The 16,848-nt window shown below is 35.6% G+C and overlaps 2 protein-coding genes across 3 annotated transcripts in view; both read left to right on the plus strand.

Annotated features, from left to right (window-relative positions):
• Positions 1-16,848, plus strand: part of CCDC126 (coiled-coil domain containing 126) — a 44,180-nt gene that overhangs the window by 26,144 nt on the left and 1,188 nt on the right. The window contains exon 3 of one of the 2 annotated variants that reach the window (XM_042920302.1): positions 13,402-13,541. In XM_042920302.1, coding sequence (XP_042776236.1) covers positions 13,402-13,541 — 140 coding nt within the window. Of the gene's footprint in view, positions 1-13,401; positions 15,187-16,848 lie in introns of those variants that run through there. The other variant, XM_042920294.1, reaches the window with a different exon arrangement.
• FAM221A (family with sequence similarity 221 member A) overlaps positions 1-16,848 on the plus strand; it is a 75,978-nt gene that overhangs the window by 6,966 nt on the left and 52,164 nt on the right. Inside the window, exon 2 of the mRNA XM_042920229.1 lies at positions 13,402-13,541. The gene's annotated coding sequence lies outside the window, so the exon portion shown is untranslated. The remainder of the gene's footprint in view (positions 1-13,401; positions 13,542-16,848) is intronic.

The raw sequence follows: 16,848 nt of genomic DNA on the forward strand, positions 1-16,848 counted from the left end.
ATCAAGAGTTGGACACTGAACTGACTGAGCCACTCACGTGCCCCACAACTCAGTTTTAAAAGCAACGTTCAGACCTAGCTACACATGATATTTGATAAACTTTTAAAATTTAATGTATGGTGGAAATATTTATGTCAGTGAATATATAACTACGTCATTAATGGCCACGTGATATTTAACCAATCCCTGATATATTTTTTTACTTATTTCTGATTCTAAATATGTTTATTATAAACATTCAAATAGTGCAGAAATATACAAGATAGATAAGTTAAAAGGGCAGAAAGAATGTCATTTAATTTGTTCCGTATTGGGGTAAGTGTACTTTTCTTTAAAGGGCTAAATAGTAAATATTTTCAGAGCATGGCTATGTTCTGGTGAAACTATTTACCAAGACAGGCAGCCAACCAGCTGTAGTTTGCTTACACATGATCTAGCACATTATTTTATTTTGAGCAAAAATGGGATTGTACTGTGGATACTGGTTTGCAGCTTACCTGTTTTCACTTAATTACTGTGGATATCTTTCCATATTACTACATACAGGTCTGTCTCATCCTTTACAACGACTTAATATTGTTTCATTTTATAAATATTCCTTAACCTGCCCGCCCTCACTCCTTGCCCACTTATTCTGTAATGATGGATAATTTGTTGCTAACCTATTTTGTGTTTGATTCAATGCTACAATGTATGTGTGTTTGTATGTGTATGACATATATGTGTGAGTATAAATGTGTATTTCATGTTTGTGTAAATGTTTCTGAAGAATAGATTCCTTACATGTGGAATTTTTTGGTCAAGGATATGCAAGTTAAATTTAATAGGCATTTGTCAGATTGTCCTTCAGAATGTCTCTACTGGTATACATTCCTACTGCGACCTTCACAACAGTGTGAAAGTGCCAGTTTCTCTACCAATTCTATTTAATTTTATATGATCTCTAGTTGTTTGCTTTTGCATTTCTTTGTTTACAGTAGAGGTTAAAGGATTGTTGGCTATTTGTAATTCTTGTATGTGTGAGTGAGTCATTTATATCCTTTGCCAGTTTTTCTGCTGGGAAATTTCTTAAGTGACTGATTCTTTGTAAAGGCATTAATGCCGTTATTATGTGTTGCAAATGTTTTTCTTCTGGTTTTTCAGTTGCCTAATAACTTGGTATTATTGTTTAAAAAATTTGGGTAGCAGAATGTGTGTGTCATTTTTTATTAAACAATTTTTTTTTTTTAATTTTAAAGAGATACAGTGAACAGGGGAGAGGGGCAGAGGGAGAGAGAGAGAGAATCTTAAGGAGGCTCCATGTTCAGCACAGAGGATGCTGGGCTCAGTCCCACAATCCTGGGATGATGACCTGAGGTGAAAACAAGAGTCAGATGCTCAACTGACTGCGCCACCCAGGCGCCCTGTGTCTATCATTTTTTATGGTTTAGGTTTATGCTTAAAATATTTGCCCCAAAGCTTACACTCTAATATACTGTGGTGGGTTTTGTTTTTGTTTTTACATTTACGTCTATAATATAGTTGAGATTTCTGGTGTAAGCAGTAAGAGATGCAGATTCTTTTTTCCACATTAGGTAGCCAGTTATTCCAGATTTATTATTTGAATTCCATCTTTTGCTCCACTCATTTGACATGGCAGTAATATATAAATATTTATTTAAGTTACAATAAAATCAGAATTTTACAAGTTCTGGAGAACTTGAACCTTTAACCATCTATAGAAGCCATTTAGCTTCTCATTGCTATACAAAAAAGCTAGAAGGCTTTTTATTTATTTATTGAATAGTCTCCCCTTGAACTGTTTAACCTGTTTTTCCCAGTTGGGAAAATAAGCATAAGCTTTTTTTTAATCCCAGTCACCAATGAATTGTTACTATCACAAAGGTCATAGGCAGATCAGTTCACCTTTATAGTTCATTGTCTGTAAATTTTGAACGGTAATTTGTGCTTTCCCTGTAAAAAACCACTTCCCCTGCTTTAGATCTTTTTCTCAATATTCTTAGTCTTCTCTGATATAATTTTTTTTCTTCCCATGTAACATGTTTTGGATTCTGAGGTTTGCCTAGAACAGTGAATTGGGGATACTTGGTCTGAGCTTCCCAGTGACTGTTCGTAGAACACTTTGCACTTGAGGCATTGTTTTGTTTCCTAAACTGTTTCTGAATCTATAGCAGTACTATTGTTTTATCACTACAGACTATTCCTTCCAAAGATGAACCCTGCTTTCTTTTAAGAGTTTTGGTTTTACTGTCTACTAATGTGGTTGAACACTTTTAAAAACTAGATTTCAAAAATATTTTGGAAGAACTGGAGAACAATTTAATGTTGATATTTAAATGCTCTTCTGCAGGGGTGCCTGGGTGACCCAGTTGGTTGAGCATCTGACTCTTTTTTTTGGCTTGGGTAGTGGTCCCAGGGTCAAGGGATCAAGTCCTGTGTTGGGCTCTACACTAAGTGTGGAGCCTGCTTGGGATTTTCTCTCTCTCTCTCTCTCTCTTTCTCTCTCCCCCTCTCCCCTGCATGCTGTCTCTCTCTATTTCTCTCTCTCTCAAATAAATAAATAATAAATACTTTTCTGAAAATAAGTTAACAAATAGTTGTTTTTCCATATAAGTCTATAAAAAATAACCTTTAGAAACACAAGTTAAAATTTCTTAACTATTTTAAAAATGTTTTTAATGTTTATTTATTTTTGAGAGAGAAAGAGAGATAGAGTATGAGCAGGGGAGGGACAGAGAGAGAGAGGGAGACACAGACTCCAAAGCAGGCTCCAGGCTCCAAGCTTGTCAGCACAGAGCCTGACACGGGGCTCAAACTCATGAACTGTGAGATCATGACTGGAGCCGAAGTTGGACGCTTCACCGACTGAGCCACCCAGGCGCCCCTAAAATTTCTTAACTTTAATCAATTTTTCAAATATGTAAATTATCATGTAAGTAATGAATGAAAACAGTGCTATAATAAGCTGCTAGAGAATATCTTTTATAGTTGAAGAAAAACAATTTAAATAAAATTCCCTAAACTGGGGAATTTGGGAAGATGGAGATCCCTCCTTTTCCTGTTCCTATGCTCTCCATCTTTCCCTATTCCCATTTAAGTACAACTGAAAGTCCTGGACATTTTATATAAAACAAACATAAGAATCTGAAAGAGAAAAATACTGGCTAGGGACCTCAGGACACAGTGGTATGATCCCTGTTTTGTTTTGTTGTGTTCAACCTCATATATTCCAGACTTGGAGCTGAAGAAGTCAGTAATCTCCCCAACAGATACCTGCTCTTGTAGCCAAGAAAGGGGCAGTCTGGCAAGACAGAAAACTTTTGGACAATAACTATTCTCCTTCAGCCAGAGATCACATAAAAATATTGTGGCTGCACCACCACCTGCATGATCAAAGGCCAAACGGGGAGCCTACACTTCACCCTTGTGAGACTGTAATAAGGTATCCAATACCTCCCTCCCCCATGGTACCTGTGGAGACTACATGGGGAGCCAGGACTTGCATACCTCATTACATGCACTAATGAGGTGCCCATCCCCTTCCCTCTGAGGTGTTGTCAGAGGAGTCTTAGTGGACAGTCAGGACTTTCACTATTGCCCAGGGGTAAGGTGGCCATCCCCACCACATTATCAATGCAGAGTACATGGGGACCTGGAACTTCCACCTCCATTCAGCAGTGATGGGGAGCTTACCACCCTCAGGTGACAGTGGAGGCTAAATGGGGAACCTAGACTTCTTCCACCTGGCAATAATAAGGGGTACCCCTCTGTCCTGCCACAGTGGTATCAGAGAAAGTCATCTAAAACATATCTATATCTACATATATGTAGATATATGTGTGTGTGTATGTATGTATACATACATATACATATATTTTTTAAGTTTATTTATTTATTTTGAGAGAGAGCAAGCATGGAAGGGGCAGAGAGAGAGGGAGAGAGAGGATCCCATGCAGGCTCCCCACTGCCAGTGCAGGGCCTGATATGGAGCTTGAACTCACAAACTGAGATCATGACCTGAGCTGCAACCAAGAGTCACATGCCCAACTGACTAAGGCATTCAGGTGACCCTAAAATAGGAGGTTTAAATAAGATCCAAGATCTCATAAACTAATATGTAAGTGTCTAGGTTTCAAATATAAATCACTTCTCATACCAACAATTGGGAATATCTGACTGAATGAAGTCAGATTGGTTGTCTTTACAACCAATGATAGATATTAGAATTATCTGAAAAAGATTTTAAAGTAGTTATTATTAAAAGTGCTTCGATGAGGAATTTACACAAAGCAAGTGAAAAAATAGCCTCAACAAAAAAATAGAAAGTCTCAGCACATAAATAGAACATATAAAGAATAACCAAATGGAAATTTTTGAACTGAAGAGTACAGTAATTGAAATAAAAAGCTCAGCAGATTGACTTAACAGAATGAAGATGAAAGAATCAGTGAACTGGAATATAGAACAATATAATTACACAATCTGAACAAGAGAAAAAAATAGACTGGGAGAAAAAAAAAAAAAACCCAGAGATTTAGAAACCTGTGAGACTATAACAAAAGATGTAACATTTGTGTCATTGGAGTTTTGGAAGGAGAGGAGAATGAGGGCAGAGCTGGAAAAGTACTAAAAAAAATAAATAATGGCTGCAAACTTCCTAAATTTGACAAGACATTGACCTCAGATTCAAGAAGCTTAAGGGGACCTATTTGGCTCAGTCAGTTAAGCCTGTGACTTTGACTCAGGTCATGATCCTAGATTGTGATCGTGGGTTCAGGCCCCATGTCACTCTTTCTGCTGTTAGCACAGAGCCTGTTTTGGATCCCCTGTCTGTCTCTCTCTCTCTCTCTCTCTCTCTCTCTCTCTCTCTCCCTCCCCTGCTTGCTCTCTCTGTCAAAAATAGATAAACATTAAAAAAAATAAACTTATTTAAAAAAAAGCTGAGTGAACCCCAAGGAGGCTAAGCCCCCTAAAATCCATGTCAAGATAAATCATAATTAAACTTCTGAAACTTAAAGAGCAACTGGAAAAAAAATCTTAAATGCCACTGGGGAGAAAAATGACATCTTATGGTGGAAAAATAATTCAAATAACAGTGCATCAAATCTTAAATGCACCTGGAGAAAAAAATGACATCTTACTTATAGTGGAAAAACAACTCAAATAACAGTGCATTTCTCATCAGAAACCACTGAGGCCTGAAGGAAGTGATAAAATATGTTTTCAGGTGCTAAAAGGAAAGAACTATCAGTACAGAATTCTATATCCAGTGAAAATATCCTTCAGGAATGAAAGGGGAAGTCAAAGACCTTCTCAGATGAAGGAAAAGAATAGCAGACCTAATCTAAGAGATGGCTGAAGGAAGTGTAAATAAAAACATGGTAAAAGGAGGGACCTTGGTACTATCAGGAAGGAGGGAAGACAGAATATAGTAAGTAAAAATAAGGGTAATTCAGTAGGTTTCCTTTTCTGGAGTTTTCTAAACTATGATGGTTGAAGCAAAAATTATAGTGCTGAGGTGATTTTAAATGTGTGTAGAGGAAATATTTAAGACAATATAAATGGAAGTAGGATAAAAGGATGGTGTATTAGGGTTTTCCAGAGAAATAGAACAGAGAGATTGATGGACTTTAAGAAATTGGTTTATACAATTGTGAGGACTGGAAAGTCAAAATCTTCAGGGGAGGCTGGCAGGCTGGAAATTCTGGCAAGAGTTAACATGATAGTCCTGAGTCCAAAGGCAGTCAGTCTGGAGGCAGAGTTCCTTCCTTTTCCTGGAACCTCAGTCTTTTTTCTTAAGGTCTTCAGCTGATTGAGGTTCACTTACATTATATTGAGTAATCTGCTTTACTGAAAGGCTACTGGTTTAAATGCTAATCACATCTAAAAACTACCTTCAAAACCACATCCAGAATGGTGTATTTGTTTGCCTAGGCACTATAGCCTAGCCAAGTTGACACATATAATGAACCATCATAGATGGTAAAGAGAGGTAAAGCTTATGTATTTCATTCAGATTGGTAAAATGACTGGTAAGTTATATACATGATATAGTATCTAGAGTAGCCACTAAAACTGTACAAAAAGATACATTCAGATGAACCAAAAAAAGAATTCTAAAAAATATTCCAAATAACCTATAAGAGAGCAGGAAAAATTAAACAGGGAAGTGAAAAACAGAACAAACAAAACAAAGAATTAAATGGCAGACTTAAGTACTAATATGTAACAATTACATTAAATATAAATCTGTTTTAAGTATACCAGTTAAAAGAGATTGACAGACTGCATTAGGAAACATGACCCAAATATGTGCTCCCTGCAAGAAACTTATTTCAAATTTAATAATATCAGCTGCCTAAAAGTAAAAGGATAGAAAAAGATTTGTCATGCAAACATTAAGGAAAGCAGGAGTGGCTCCATTAATATCAGATAAAGTAGAATTCAGAGCAAAGAAAACTAGCAAAGTCAGAGAAGGACATTATGTAATCATAGAAGGGTCAAACCACTCAGAAGAAAAAACAATCCTAAATTTGTATGTACAAAGTGGTGGAATTAAAAGGAGAAATAGGTAAATCCACAATTATAATTGAGACCTGAAACATCCCCCTCTCAGGAACTGATAGAACCATTTAGAAAATCTGCAAAGATACAGAAGATCATTAGAACACAATCTAACCAATAGGATCTTATTTACATATATAGAAATTCTATCAACAACAGCAGAATATACATGTTTTTTCAGTCCATGGAATAGTTACCAAAATAGATCATATCCAAGGCTGTAAAACAAACCTCAATCCATATAAAAGAATTAAAATCATACAGAGTGTGTTCTCTAACCACAATGAACTCAAACTAGAAATCAGTAACAAAATCTCCAAGTAACTGGAAACTAAACACACTTCTAAATAATCTATGGATCAAAGAGGAAGTCTGAAGGGAAATTTAAAAAATAGTTTGAACTAAATGAAAATGAAAGTACAATATAAAAATCATGGGGACCCTATACCTATTAGGGAAGTTTAATTTATAGTTTAAGAACTCCCCAAAAAGAAATCTCCAGGCCCTGATGATTTCACTGGAGAATTCTATCAGAAGTTTAAATAGGAATATGAATTCCACACAGTCTTCCAGAAAATAGGTGAGAACATTTCTCAGGTTCATTTTGTGAAAATAGTATTAGCTTAATACCAAAATCAGACAAAGGTTATATAAGAAATAAAAACTATGGACCAATATCTCTCATGAATATAGATATGAAAATCCTTGACTAGACACACCTAGTTATCAGATTTGAGGCAGCTCATAATAATAAAAACAGTAAAACCTATTGAGATGTAAATAAGAGATAAATCAAGACAGACCTAAGTATGGGGTTCACAAAGGCATGTATACTTGCTGTTTGTGCTGGTCCTGTACCTGGTGTCCTTCACTTACCTTTCTCTCTTCTGTTTTGTATCTCAAAGGAGGGTGATTTGAGTAGGTAGTGTTTTCCAAGTTCCCAGATCAGCTAGCTTCTGCCTGGGTTGAGTCAGTGGGGGGCGTTGGCAGGAGTTTGGAAAGTAAGACAAGGGAAAGGCTAGGGTACTTTTCTTCCTCCCTGTCTGCCGGAGGTGGTGTCTCTTTTGTAGCCCCAGCTTTCCCCAGACTGCCTGCCTTGGCTTTGTTTTCCACTGGTGGTTTTCCTTGGACTTGGGCTCTGGTTACATCACTACTTTCTTTCTCCCTCTGTTCCTTGGTATGAGAGTGGCTTTCTGCTATGTCTCACTGTCCCTGATTATGTTTAGTATAGTTAAAATCTGTTTATATCCAATATCCAATATCTTTAGTATATTTAGTAGCATTATATCCTCCGTTTGGTTTTTGTGTAGAGTGAAATAATTGGGCTAGGTACTATTTTGATAGTATCTATGTCTTTATGTGCCTTTGTTACAGCTCATTTTTTTCTTTCTTTCCTTCCCCCCGCCCCCCATAAACTATTTGATTTTTTCTTCCAGAATAGGGAAGCTTAAAGCAGAAATAGAACAACCTTAAAAGGCTCTTTTCCTAAATCTGATCCTTCATGTCAATCTCAACAATACCACCTACCAAACACGTGAATCGGACATTCAGCAAATGTTTATTTCAAACATTTGTTCAGTGTCTACTGTGTGATAAAATGTCAAAATGGTGAGCTGAGGGTAAAAGGTTGGATATGATATGGTTGCTTTCAAGTTGCTTTTAGGGTTTCTGAACAGGGCTCATAGTTACGGAAAGAGTTCTTATTACCAGCACCTTTAGTTAATAGGGTTTATGGAGTACTGTGAACTCCCATATAATACAAATTTCTTTAAATATGCAATCCCTTGAGATGTAAACATAAAATTATATTGTGAATTTAGAGAAAGGGAGTTTTGGTATATTCGAAAGAATCCCAAGTTCAGGAAACATTAATTTTATTCTTCTTTGTCAACTAACTAATTTTATATCATGGAGCAAAGTAGTTAAAAATCTGAGTTTTTTTTTTTTTTTTTAAACAGTTTTTTTTTTTTTTTAATGTTTATTTTTGAGAGAGAGAATGTGAGCAGGGAGGGGCAGAGAGAGGGAGACATGGAATCTGAAGCAAGCCCTAGGCTCTGAGCTGTCATCACAGAACCCAACGTGGGGCTCAAACCCACAAACTGTGAGATCATGACCTGAGCCGAAGTTGGATGCTTAATGGACTGAGCCACCCAGGTGCCCCCCAAATCTGAGTTTTTTGTATTTTTTTTTAAAGTTTATTTATTTTGAGGTGGGGGCGGGGAGAGAGAGAGAGAGGGAACGAGTGAGCATGAGCAGGAGAGAGGCAGAGAGAGAGAGGGAGAAAGAATCCCAAGCAGGTCCTGAGAGCTGTCCGTGTAGAGTCCAGCACAGGTGGGGCTCTCTCTGTCATACTGTGAGATCATGACCTGAGCCGAAACCAAGAGCCGGACACTTTACTGACTAAGCCACCCAGGCGCCCCATGTAATGTTTTATTAAAACACTTGATTTTAGAATATTTGAAAGGATACATTTAACAGCTTAGGACATCGTTAAAATAAAATTATCATATAGTTGTTTCTCATTAGTCCTGCCTTTTCCTTTAATTGCTATGTAACTTAATTCTAATCAATAATTAGGCTTACCTTTATAATTCATGTCACACCTCAGCTTGGTGTCAAACATCCTAGGGCTTTAGCTTCTTTCTTTTTTTTTAATTTTTTTTAACGTTTATTTATTTTTGAGACAGAGAGAGACAGAGCATGAACGGGGGAGGGGCAGAGAGAGAGGGAGACACAGAATCGGAAGCAGGCTCCAGGTTCTGGGCCATCAGCCCAGAGCCTGACGCGGGGCTCGAACTCATGGACCACGAGATCGTGACCTGAGCTGAAGTCGGATGCTTAACCGACTGAGCCACCCAGGCGCCCCAGCTTTAGCTTCATTTTATGTTAACATGCTGGTAGACCCCTTCACCCCCTACCTCCACCCCGTTCTATTCTTTCTAGACCTCTCTGGCCTATGTTGCTACCTCTTCAAATACTGTACTGGAGATAACCTCCAGAGAAAAACCCTTTAGTCTTGTTGCTGAAGGATTTTTTAAAAAAAATTATTTAATTCTGTCCTATTTACCAATACTATTATAACTCTTGATTGGAAGATCTTAATAAAGAAAGGTCTCCTCTCTGCAGTCTTTTATTTTGAAAAATTTGAGTCTATCGAAAATTAGGGAAAATTGTATAATAAACATCCTATATCTTTTGTCTATACTCACCATTTGCTAAAAACTTTTCTGCATTTGTTTTTATCTTTCCTTCTGTATACAAATATATTTGTTTTTTGGGGCACCATTTGAAAGTTTTATGTACCATGACATTTCATCCCTAAATACTTGTCACAGGATTTTTTTTACACTTTTTTTTTCTTGTACATTTCTGCTGTACTAGAATATGTAAGTTCTCATGATGAACGATGCCAGAAGATATACTTTTTGTAGAGTCTCATTCTTCCAAATAAAGTTTTCCCCTAACTTTATATTACATTGATTTTTTTGTTTTGTTTTTTTAATAAGCATTTTCTAATCACCTTCTGCTACCACCAACAACCACTATTCTCACTACTCCATTCTAATTTTTTTCATTGTTTTCACTTTTAAACATTATGGTAATATGTATATAGCATAAAATTTGCCGTTTTAATAATTTTAAAGTATACTGTTCAGCGGCATTAATGCATAGTGTCGTACAAACATCACTATTAACTTTCTAAAACTTGCATCACTCTAAGCAAGAAACTGTAACCATTAAGCAAGAGCTTGCTGTTTCCCCATTTCACTGGCCCTTGATAGTCTCTAATCTACTTTCTGTCTTTATGATTTTGTCCATTCTAGGTAGTTCACATTAGTGGATCCATACAATATTTGTCCCTTTCTTTGTCTGCCTTATTTCACTTTGCATAATGTCTTTAAATTCATCCATGTTTTAGCATGTATCAGAACATCATCCTTTATGGCTAAATAATATTCCATTGCATGTATATACCACATTTTGTCAATCTCTTCATCTATTGATGGACACTTGGATTGTTTCCACCTTTTGGCTGTTGTGAATATTGGTGTACAAGTATCTCTGAGTCTCTTTTCAATTTGGGGGGTATCTACATACCAACGAGTGGAATTCCTGGGTCATGTGGTAATTTTATATTTAGCTTTTTGAGGAATTGCCAAACTACTTTCTATAGTGGCTGACCATTTTATATTTCTACCAGCAATGTGTGAGGATTCCAGTTTCTCCATATGCTCACCCATGCTTATTTTATTTCTTTAAAAAAATGTTTTTTATTGAATTATTATTAACATACAGTGTTATGTTAGTTTCAGATGTACAATATAATTGTTTTGTTTCTTAAATTACACATATGAGTGAAGTCATACAGTATTGGTCTTTTTCTGTCTGACTTATTTCAATTAGCATTATATGCTCTGGCTCCATCCATGTCATTGCAGATGGCAATATTTCATTCTTTTTTATGGACGAGTAATTTTCCCTTATGTATTTATGTACCTCTTCTTCTTCATCCATTCATCTATCACTGGACATTTGAGTTGCTTTCATGTCTTGGCTGTTGTAAATAATGCTTCAGTAAACATAGATGGGCATATATCTTTTCAAATTAGTGTTTTTTGTTTTCTTTGGGTAAATACCCAGTAACAGAATTACTGGATTATATGGTAATTCTATTTTTAATGTTTTGAGGAACCTCCATACTGTTTTCCACAGTGACTGTGCCAATTTGCGTTCCCACCAACAGTATACGAGGGTTCCTTTTTTCCCACATCCTCGCCAACACTTGTCATTTCTTATTTTGATTTTAGTTATTCTGACAGGTGTAAGGTGATATCTCATAGTTTTGATTTGGATTTCCCTGATGATGAGTGATGTTGAGCATCTTTTCACATATCTGTTGGCCATCTGTTATGTCTTCTTTGGAAAAATGTCTACAAAGGTCCTCTGCCCATTTTTAGTTGTATTATTTGTTTTTTTGGTGTTGAGTTGTGTAAGTTCTTTATGTATTTTGTATATTCACCCCTTATCAGTTATATCATTTGCAGATCACTTCTCCCATCCAGTAGGTTGCCTTTTTGTTTTGTTGGTTGGTTCCCTCACTGTGCAAGAGCTTTTTATCTTGATATAATCCCCAAATACTTGCTTTTGTTTCCCTTGCCAGAGAAGACATATCTAGAAAACTGTTTCTTTAAAAAAATTTTTTTTTAACATTTTGTTTTTTGAGAGACAGAGACAGAGTGTGAGCAGGGTAGAGGCAGAGAGAGGGAGACACAGAATCCAAAGCAGGCACCAGGCTCTGAGCTGTCAGCAGCCCGATGCGGGGCTCAAACCCACGGATGTGAGATTAAGACTTCAGCCAAAATCGGACGCTTAACCGAATGAGCCAACCAGGCACCCGTAGAAAACTGTTTCTATAGCCAATGTCAAAGAAATTACTTCTTATGTTTTCTTGTAGGAATTTTATGATTTTAGGTCTCACATTTAGGTCTTTAATCCATGTTGAATTTATTTTTGTGTCTGATCTAAGAAAGTGGTCCAGTTTCATTCTTTTGCTTGAAGCTGTCTGGTTTTCCCAGCACCATTTGTTGAAGAAACTTTTTTCCTATTATGTATTCTTGCCTCCTTTGTCATGGATTAGTTGACCATATAAGCACAGGTTTATTTCTGGAGTGTCTATTCTGTTCCAGTGAGCCATATGTTTATTTTTGTGCCAGTATCATATTGTTTTTCCTTTTCTTTGATTATAGCCATCCTGAAGTGATATCTCATTGTGATGTTGGGTATCTTTTCTTGTGTTTATTATCCATTTGCATATCTTATTTGGGGAAATGTCTATTCAAGTCCTTTGCTCATTTAAAAAATTGGGTTGTTATCCTTTTGTTGTTTAAGGGCTCTTTATATGTTTTTGAAATTAAGCCCTTGTGGATACATGATTTGCAAATATTGTCTTCCATTCTGCCTGTTATTTTCACTTTCTGGATAATAGTCTTTGATACCCAAAAGTTTTAAATTTTGATGAAGTCCAATGTATCTTTTTTATTTTGCTTTTGCTTTTTCTGATCTCTTAGTGACAGAACCATCAGCAAATTTATCAATTGTGGTTAGATGATTGTTTCCCTGGTCACATATTAGGGCTTGAGTTGCTTTTTAGTTCGAAATCAGCAAAAATAACAATATTAGTTGCCACTTACTGAGTACCTCATATGTACAGGCGCCTTTGGGAAACTTGAAAAAATAATTCTAAGGAAAAGCCCTAATTTCATTCTTTCTAGGTAGATTCTATTGAAACCCCTTAATCTCCCAAAGACATATAAACTTCCCTGTCATTCTGGAAGAAATTTAACTTGGAACTATTGTTATTATCTCTACTGCACTAATCAGTTTCCTGGCATCTGCCCTGATCCTAGGCTCCCCCACTCATACACACATTTCAGCCTCTGGAGAATCCAGGTTTCGTGTTTCTGCATTTCATTGAATTTCTTACTTACTTACCTAGTTTGTTTTACCTTACCTGCCTAGTCCACAGTCATCTTTACAAACTGCTTACAAAGGGAATACAGTTTTGAACCAGACTTCAAATGTGTTTTATTGCACTAGAAGGTGAGAGTTGCCCTCACATTTATAACTCTGAAATTCCTTTAGGAAGGTCTGTATATGGTGCTATTGATTTACACAATTAGGTTTTTCCCATTTGTGGTATGAGAGCTTTCTCTCTAGTATATTTTCTCTCTGATGACTCAGTAATGTTTCATTATCCCCCGTCTCAAACTAGGAAAATACAAATATTAAGTGTTCTATCAATGTTTAATACAGTTTATTCTGATTTTTTCCCCGTAGCGGATCTAAAGAGAACAATTGCTGTCCTCTTAGATGACATTTTACAACGCCTGGTAAAGCTGGAGAACAAAGTGGACTATATTGTTGTGAACGGCTCGGCAACCAACACTACCAATGGCACAAGTGGAAACCTGGTGCCGGTAACCACAAATAAAAGGATCAATGCGTCGGGCAGCATTAGATAGCAGTTGAAGATCACCTTGTGCTGCTACATCCACCGTGGGTCATATCCTATGGCAGAAAGCTTTTAAGTTGCTGGCTAGGATAGAATAATACTGTACAATAAAAGCCCTACGCATTTCTGAGGAATATGCTGGATTCACAGAGCTCTAATTCTGTATATAAATTTTAAAAGTTATTAGTTTGCTTTCAGGCAAGTCTCTTCAGTGCTGTACTACTATATCCTTAAAGGGAATTTGGTAACATGGTTGATGTAGTAAGCAGGTAGGTGATCTTTGTATAAATCTTTTGTGTTTGGGATGGAGGTGAAACAAAAACACTGAAAGACATGGGTTCATTTCTATAAAATATTTATTTAAATATGTAACATGTTTTTTAGAGAATGTTGTTATTGAATCATTTTGTCATTTGTTCTCAATAGGTTTAACTGTTAGACTAATGCTATTAGAAAATGTGCTTACTTCCAGTACTATATTTTGTTACTCAGATTATGAGCAGAGGAAGGAAGTATAATGTTGAAAATAATGTTTTGAAATCATGACCCAAAGAATGTCTTCATTTGCACTAGCCTTCAGAATAACTGGAGGTTAATTATTGTATATTGTGAAAAATTACATTTGTAAGGTTATAATCTTGAGATGGTTAGTAGCCACTGTCCATAACCTATTCTAAACATTGAGAAAAATAATGTAAAAATAGGAATCTCTAATCTCATAAATAACATTTTCTTATATATACCTTGAAGAATAAAAGATATTTTTATGATGAGATTAAAATTAAGTAAAGTATTAATTCATGATTTTTCACATACATGAATGTTAATTTAAAAGTTTAACCTTTTGAGTGTCTGTGCTATTGAAAGCACATTATTTCCGTATTTGGGTAAGTTTTGCTTTTGTTATGTTGGCAGTGGAAGGGGAGACTGAGATATTTGTGAGACTGGGATGCTTAAGGTCTTTAGCCAGGTGTGTATACTAAAGGTATTTTGTGCTGCATTAAATTGCTTGGAAAATGTTAACATTATGTAAGAGTATCTGGCTTCATGAAATTGTGGATTTGTGTAAAAGATATATTAGGTATTCATTTTATATAATGACCACTTAAAAACAAGAGCATTTAATTTAAGCTATGAAGATTGACTCTCTTTTCAGGAAAACAGCTATTGTATATAGCACAAGAGATCCTAATCTTGGATAATTCTAGTATAGAGCAACGTACAACTTTATTTAAATTTCCCTTGTAGCAAATTTAATTGCCATATGGTGCCCTGTATTTCATAGTATTTATTCTCTATAATAACTGCTTAAGTGCAGCTAGCTTTTAGATTTAGGCTATATTGAATTTAGTTTTGGATATTGTATTGTTTATTATTATAATATGTTACCACACATAGTAGCAATAATTATAATGCTTTATTAAAATAAGTATGAGAAAATATTGTTTCATGAAAGGTAGCTTTCTAAACTCTTTTCCCTATACTCTATGTGAAGAAATTAATTACATACCATTGCCAGTTGAAGTTTGGAATAATTGTTCAGTCTTATTAGATGTAGACATTTTTGTTTTTGTTTTCAGGGATGAAATAAAATATATTATTTGTACTTACAAGGTGTGATAAGTTTTTTTCTTTAATGGTGGTTGTGCATTTAAAAAGTGGTAAGTGATTGAAAGGAATCTTAGATAACTGGGGGTTTTGTTTTATCAAAAGAAAACAGTGGAAAATTGCTTTGTTCATGGTAGGAGAGTTTGAGTTCAGGATTTGATGGGAGTAAGTCTGAGGATTATGATCGGAGGTGGTTCCTAGGTTTGTACCCTCAAGTTGAAGTTTACTATTGAGTTTTTAAAGGTCATACTGTAGTATTTATATCTTCAATTAATCTTAATTAATCAGGACATTAACACAAAGGGTGTCACGAAACATATTAAAACTTTCATATTTATTTCAGAGTAATTTTGGGTTATTTCAGAATATCTTTAAGCAGTATACTGGCAAAAAAGTAATTTAAACATTATTTTACATAGTTGATGATAACTTGGGTCTCATTTGTCTTCAAGAAATACTTAGGACCTTGACTGTGGAGTTAGGTAGACTATAGAGGCTCAGGTCTGCCTTTTTAGTGACACCATGTTCTTTATTTTAAATGTACAGAATCTGCCTCATCTTATTTAATTCTGTCTCAGAAGACTAAAGTGTTAACAGCGTACATAAGAACCTCTGACTTGTACATTTGGTTTAATTGCAAACACTGTTCTGTTTTTAACCACTTTCTGCTGCTATCAATGTAGTTAAATTGTTATCCTTTTTTTTTTTTTTTAAGAGAAATGTTTACCTGAAAAGAGGACATGATATAATGAAAGAGACAATGAATGAATGCATGAATGAATCAATGAGTTAATTGAAACCAATTTTTAAGTAATTGAAAGCCCAGAATGATTCTTAAGTTTTGGTTGGGGGCATGGTAGAGTCATCTTTTGAGAGAGCTCAAGAGCTAGAGAGGAGAGAAAGAAAATATGAAAATAAGAATAAATATAGAAAAACAAAATGGGAGGACAAATCTGAAATTTTTCTACCTACAGACAACTGCTATTGACATTTTAGCATATAAATGTGAATCTGATATCCCCTGCCCACACTCTGTATTGTTTCTACTTAAATAAAATCCAGTGTTCTTGCTGTGGCCTCACAAGCCCTAATTTGTTCCTATCTGCCTCCTCACTTCATCTTTAACTACCCCTTTCCTTCTTAATTTCTCTTCAACCATATTGACTTTCTCTTCCTGGGACTTTCTCTTCCATGCTTTTGCCTCAGCGACTTCAATGTGATATTCCTCTATTCCCAGATATCTTCATGCTTCCCCTCCCATCCCCTTCCACAATATTCTCAGGTGTTGGCTCAAATATGTCTCTGACCACCTACCTAATTAACATGCCTCTAGCACTCTTTTTTCCCTTTTTACTTTTTGTCATAATTGTGATATACCTAACATTAAATTGTATGTTAATGTATTGTGTTTTTTTCTGTTGCTTCTTAGAATCTAGGCTCTGTGAAGGCAAGGACTTCATTCTGTTCACTGATATAATCTGGGCACATGCGACTGTGTCTGACACATAATAGGTGCCTGATAAATATTTGTTAAAACTAGTTACTAAGCCATTCTATGCCTTTTGCTTTGTGTATCGATACCTTTATTTATATTTTTAAAGATTATACCATACATTGTATTCTTTTTGTATAATGTATGAACTTCTTTCCAAGTCAGTAAGTAT

The sequence above is a fragment of the Panthera leo genome, chromosome A2 (assembly GCF_018350215.1).
Source record: "Panthera leo isolate Ple1 chromosome A2, P.leo_Ple1_pat1.1, whole genome shotgun sequence".
Taxonomy (NCBI): Eukaryota; Metazoa; Chordata; class Mammalia; order Carnivora; family Felidae; genus Panthera; species Panthera leo.